Here is a 6760-nt window from a genome sequence, read left to right on the forward strand (position 1 = left end):
GCCTTTTGACATAAGCATTGCTTCCCCAAACTTTAAGAAACGACAGCTTGTATTTTATTGCCAAACCATAGTTCATACGACATCGTCTCAATGGATTTTTACGGTGCCCGGTTTAATGTGAATGCAGCTGTCTCTAATGCATAACCCCAAACGATAGTTGTAAATCAGTAAGAGACATCATAGATTGCACCATATCTAATAAAGTGCGGTTATGACATTCGGACACACCATTACACTGTGGTGTTCCAGTTGACATGAGCTGTGAAACTATTCCACATTATTTTAAATGAAGGTCAAACTCGTAACTCAAATATTCACCTCCAGGATCAGATCGTAGAAACTTTATTTTCTTGTTACGATGATTCTCCACTTCATTCTGAAATTCTTTGAACTTTTCAAATGTTTCGGACTTGTGTTTCATTAAGTAGATATACCCATATCTGCTCAAATCATCTATGAAGGTCAAAAAATAACGATACCCACCACGAGCCTCAACACTTATCGGACCACATACATCGGTATCTATTATTTCCAATAATACATTAGCTCGTTCCATTGTTCCGGAGAACAGAGCTTTATTCATCTTGCCCATAAGGCACGGTTCACAAGTATCAAATGATTCATAATCAAGTGATTCCAGGAGCCCATCAGCATTGAGTTTCTTCATGCGCTTTACACCAATATGACACCAAATAACATTTATTTAGATTCAACACTAATCCCAAAAGTATAGGGAGTGTGTGATGATGATCATATCAATCTTGGAACCACTTCCAACACACATCGTCACTTCACCCTCAACTAGTCTGTATTTATTCTGCAACTCCTGTTTCGAGTTACTAATCTTAGCAACCGAACAAGTATCAAATACCTAGGGGCCACTACGAGCACTAGTAAGGTACAAATAAATAACATGTATATCAAATGTACCTTTGTTCACTTTGTCATCCTTCTTATCCGCCAAATATTTTGGGTAGTTCCGCTTCTAGTGACCATTTCCTTTTCCATAGAAGCACTTATTTTCAGGCTTAGGTCTAGCTTTGGGCTTCTTCACGGTAGTGACAACTTTCTTGCCATTCTTCTTGAAGTTCCCTTTCTTTCCCTTTGCCCTTTTCTTGGAACTAGTGGTCTTGTTTAATCATCAACACTTGATGTTTTTTCTTGATTTCTATCTTCGTTGATTTCATCATCATGAAGATCTCGGGAATCGTTTTCTTCATCCATTGCATATTATAGTTCATCACGAAGTTCCAGTAACTTGATGATAGTGACTAGAGAACTCTGTTAATCACTATCTTATCTGGAAGATTAACTCTCACTTGATTCAAGCGATTGTAGTGCCCAGACATTCTGAGCACACGCTCACTAGCTGAGCTATTCTCCTCCATTCTATAGGCAAAGTACTTGTCAGAGGTCTCGTACCTCTCGTCACGGGCATGAGTCTGAAATACCAATTTTAGCTCTTGGAACATCTCATATGCTCCGTGGCGTTCAAAACATTTCTGAAGCCCCGATTCTAAGCCGTAAAGCATGGTGCACTAAACTATCAAGTAGTCATCATACTGAGATTGCCAAACATTCATAACATTTGCATCTTCTTCTGCAATAGGTTTGTCACCTAGCGGTGCATCAAGAACATAATTCTTCTATGCAGCAATGAGGATAATACTCATATCACAGGCCCAGTCCGCTATCATCTTTCAACTTAGTTTTTTCTAGGAACATATCAAAAAATATAGGGAAGCTACAACGCGTGCTATTGATCTACAACATAATTTGCAAATACTATCAGGACTAAGTTCATGATAAACTTATATTCAATTAAGGACTGTGCTAACTTCCTAACGTACTGAATTTAAGTAACATATCCAAACACATCCTGGTTTAATTAATCACGTGCATGCAGCCCCACTCCGCTAAGCAAAAAACGAGAGCAAAAGCATGCAGCGTCTTGCCATATGCATGCAAACTAATATAAAATGTGATGATGTCAGCAATAGATTCTCTTTTATTTCGGAACTACAAAATGTTTTGTAGCTCAAATCGTTGGTCCGATTGAAAAATTATTTTCACATAAAAGATTAGTCGCGACGAGACCTTTGAAACTAGATTCCATGTTGGTATGTTTTGATGGTTTTTTCGGGTCAAAAGTTATCAGACCTAGGCTAAGTAAGTTATCACGTCTGTGGTATGTGAGTTACCATCCAGTTTACATAGAAATTACCAGGGCATAAAAATGGCTCCTCCAACATTCTCTCCACATGCAAATGCACTGGAGCACGGAAAAGCTTATGTCATTGTATATTATCACTATTTCGAAACTGGAAAATGTTTTATAGCTCAAATTTGTCGTTTCTGATTGAAAAATCGTTTTCACATAAAAAGTCTATTGCGACGAGAACTTCAAAATTAGATCTCATGTTGGCATGCGTTGATCACTTTTTGGTCGAATGTTACCGTAAGTTATCAGTTATGTTATATGTATATTAACATGTTATTTATGTAGAAGTGACCGGGGGTGTGTTTTCAACGAATTTTTTCCCCCGGGTCAAAGTTACCATGGTATTTATACCTAAGTTATCAGGTCCATGATGCAAATATTACCGTGTTATTTGCATAGAAGTAACCGGGGTATGTTTCAACAAAATTTTATTCAGGTATAAAATTACCGTGGTGTTTGTACCTAAGTTATCAGGTCTGCGGTGCTTATATTACCATGATACTTATATAGGAATTATCGGGGTGTGTATTCAACTAGTTTTTTCATGGGTAAAAGCTATCGGTGTTTGTACTGAAGTTATCATATTTGTTGTGCTTTCATTACCATTTATACAGGAATTATCGAGCATATGTTTTCTAACAATTTTTTTATCGGGTCAAAATGTTATCATGGTGTTTGTACGTGAGTTATCAACTCTGTTGTGCGTATATTCCCATGTTATTTCCACAAAATTTATGGGGGGTATGTTTTCAACAACAAAAATCGCCCGGTCAAAGATACCGCGGTATTCCGAGTAATTGTATATTATCATGCTATTTCTACAGAAGTTATTGGGTATGTTTTCAACAACATTTTTCCCTTGACAGATATTATCGCAGTGTTTGTGTGTAAGGTATCACGTTTGTGGTGGGGATCGGGGGTATGTTATCAAGTCGAAGTTACCACCTTATTTCCACAGAAGTTATCAGATGGTATGTTATTAGGTCGTAGTTAGTTAATGTGGTGTTTGTACCTAAGTTATCAAGTGTATGATACGTGTATTATCATGCTATGACAAAGAAGTTATCAGAGACCACGTAAAAGTGTAGGTAAAGAAATAGTGTGAGCGACATGGAGAAAAAAAATAGAACTATGTGAACTAGTGTACAACATGCAGAAGAAACGGTGTAATTGGCAGCATGACTGTTTATTTTTGTTTTATTCAAACTCGTAATATCCAACGTACAAGTATAATGTAACTTGATTGTAAACAAATTGATTGAGCTGACCTAGTGGTTAGTGAAGTAAGTAATATTTACCTGAGATCATGGTTCGACTCCTTGTAAGCACAATGGTTTTTTAGCATTTTTAACTTTTTAAAAAACAGAGAAAACAGGCTTCTATTTGACCTGGCTGGGAACATGGGCCTAATGATGGAAACGTGGAAAAAAAACTGTCACGACATGGGCTTAATCGAGACAAATTGTCGCAACGTGGCCTTGGTCGAGGGCGGCAAAGCTGGGGTCGAGCGGAGAGATCGAGCGATAAAGGGGATCGAGCGGGAATTGTGGATCACGGGAAAAAGAGATGCAGCTGGAGCGGATCGTGCGAGCCGTCAGATTCAAAATGAACGACATCCAGGTCGTCCGTGCCTGTGGCTAAATTCCTGCCGACAGGAAATTAGCTTTTCCGTTCAATTAATTATATTACTTAAGAACTCCCACTTGGATAGACATCCTTCAAGTCATCTAAATGATACGTGATTCAAATTAACTAAACCATGTCCGATCATCACCTGAGATGGAGTAGTCATACATTGCTGAAGAAATAATCAAAAAATAAGAGGCGGCAAAGGCATGGCTTTGTTCTCATCCATTTTGTGCTACTGATTACAAAAATACATATTGAATAAGGAAGCATAATCCCCTCAAAGAAAAAAAGAATAAAGACGCATAAAGATTTGTAATCCCTTTTTAACTCTGTATATTATTTTCATTGAAAAAGGTAAACTGCATACATGTCCACTGTGTGATTATAATTAATTAATTAATTATAAGGATTGTGAGGTTGATGAGTTAAGTGGCAGGACAGAAGGTGATGTGGTAGGTGGCGGCGCCGGAGCAGGTGAAGGTGCTGCTGGCGTCGTCGTAGGCGTAGCTGTAGGCCGCCGGGCAGGCGGCCTTGAACACCTGCGAGTAGTTGGTGGGCCCGCAGGCCGCCGGCGTGCCGTAGTCGCCGCTGCAGCAGTAGCGCGCGCTGCCGTAGGCGTTGCAGGCGCTCTTGCATGCCACCACCTCACCGCTTGAGCCGGACACGACGCGCAGGTCCGACGGGCACACGGCGTTCACGTCGCCCGCGCACGCCGCCGCCTGGCAGCCTCCGTGGGAGGGCGCGATGCTGACGGGCAGGTTGAAGCCGTCGACGAGGCTGACGTCGTAGAAGTCGAGGCCGCCGGAGCCGGGGGCGGCGAGGGTGATCTCGGCGAGCGTGACGGGCGGGGCGGGCCCGCGGCCGTCGCAGGCGACGTCGCCCGTGCCGCAGTCGGCCGTGGCGCACGCGAGGCGGCCGGTGCCCTCGTCCACGGCGCAGCCGGTGCGCGCCCAGAAGTTGCCGGACCAGGCGCCGGAGGAGAGCGTGGCGAGCGCGGAGGTCGCGCCCGGGGCGAGGTAGAAGCCGGTGCGGGGCAGCTGCGGCGAGGTGGCGCCGCTGAGCGCGCCCACCCACACCGGGTGCGCGCACGCGTTGGTGAAGCTGAAGGACGATGCCGCCTCCGCCCCGTTGGCGCCGAGAAGGAAGAAGATGGCCAGGTAGAGCGGGAACGGAGTGAGCTGCCTCCAGGCGCTAGCTCCATTGCCGGCCATCGTCAGTCGGTCGGAGAAGAAGGCCGGTGAGATCGACGGATGGAGCGTCACTGGTGAATTAGCAAGCAAATTGACACCTGGATCGATCCATCCATCTTTCTTGGCTGTGATGTTTATTTATAGCGTGTCAAAGACTCAAAGTACGTACGTGCCATACTAAACAAAGTAGGTAGATGCACCCAGGAGATAATCGATGAACAAGAGGTAATTAAGGTAGGCAGGTCAGGGTAGATAGCTAGCTAGAGAGGATATAGGTGATGCGTGGATGAGAAAAAATATTAAAGCGAACATGTGTCAACATGCATGCGTGCATGGATGCAACAAACTGGTAGAAAAACGTTGCCGTTTCTTAGTTTTTTGGTAAAAAAGAAAAGAAGACGCTTACTCGATATTTTTTGGTCGTATGCTTGGCGTGGGCTAGCTACATCGATCGATCCATGCATCATATAACGATGATAAAAAGCAAAGGCAAAGTAATGACCAAGTTAATGTCATCACGTACGTACGTACGTCAGTAGCCATGAATTCCACCGATCGGTCGGTCGATCTGCCTTTTTGGTTCACCGATCCATTTTCGGTGCAGATGCAATGCGGGTACTACATATGTCCATGCATGGTGAACAAGCTTGATTAACGGGTACGACTATCTTATAGTCAAGTGACGGTTGAACTGACAAGAGAAAAATGCAAAAGGGGTTTTAGTTCTTTTGTTTAGTTGATTGATGAAAGGTTTTTAGTCCTTGGTGTGTGACTCGCAATGCAACTCCCCCCAAACAATAATAGGAAAGGACCTACCTCGGTGCAAGGAGCTAGTTACTTTTCAAACGCACGCATGCTCAAATTAAGCACAAGAAACTGAGCCGTCCGTGTCAAAAATCAGCCATTCCCCCTCCATCCCGGGCCGCTCGCGTGGGCGCTCCGGGTGCCAAACCCTAGCCCCGAGCACCTCCTCTTCGTGAAATCCCTGGCCACCGCCACCGCCGACGTCGGCGGTGGCGGCAGAGCCCGGCTGAGAAAGGCAACAGGAGAGATCTGCTTGCCCTGATAGGCCTTCTTCGCACGGGGGAGAGCCTTCTCGAGGGCGGCGCGGTGGCTGGTGGATCCCGATGCAGCTATCGAAAAAGGGCAATAGGAAAACAGTGTTCATGGGCCATAGAAGGTGGCTTCACAAAGAGGACGAGTGGAGATCTCTAAGAGGTCTGGAGCAGAAATCATGGAAATGTTAATGAATTGGGAACATTGCCCTAAGCCAGGAAAGAAAAGAAAGAAGTCCTCTGAGAAAATGCTACTAAAAGTATGGAAAAGGAAGTCCATTATCTGGGGCTTGCGGTATTTGGGACTACTAAGTACGTCTCATTCTCTTGATATGATGCATATCACAAAAAATGTGTGTGAAGGTTTGCTTGGCACACTGTTTGACTTGCTAGAAATAATCATGGACGGCGATGAAAATAATCAAATGATCTACACAACGAAAATGGGGAGAGGAGACGAGAAAAAGGGTGTGCCTGATTGGTGCTAAATTACTTGTGTCCATATAGACACACACACAACCATAGGCACCACGCAAGTATGCGTGTCTAATAACCTCAGTGGGGGAGCTAGGCGGATTCTGCTGGGGGCCAATGACAAAATACAGGGGCCAACAGCTAAAAAAATACCATCTAAGTCCTCCTAATTTTTTTCTTTCATATGTTGG

General features: G+C 43.9%; 1 protein-coding gene across 1 annotated transcript; it reads right to left on the reverse strand.

Annotated features, from left to right (window-relative positions):
* Positions 1 to 4170: 4170 nt before the first annotated feature.
* Positions 4171 to 5460, reverse strand: LOC123085557 (thaumatin-like protein 1b). The gene has a single exon (XM_044507223.1). It carries the CDS (start codon positions 5059 to 5061, stop codon positions 4276 to 4278), a length of 786 nt encoding a protein of 261 aa, XP_044363158.1. The 5' UTR covers positions 5062 to 5460; the 3' UTR covers positions 4171 to 4275.
* Between the last annotated feature and the right edge of the window lie 1300 nt (positions 5461 to 6760).

This window comes from Triticum aestivum, chromosome 1B (assembly GCF_018294505.1).
Source record: "Triticum aestivum cultivar Chinese Spring chromosome 1B, IWGSC CS RefSeq v2.1, whole genome shotgun sequence".
In the NCBI taxonomy this organism is placed as follows: domain Eukaryota; kingdom Viridiplantae; phylum Streptophyta; class Magnoliopsida; order Poales; family Poaceae; genus Triticum; species Triticum aestivum.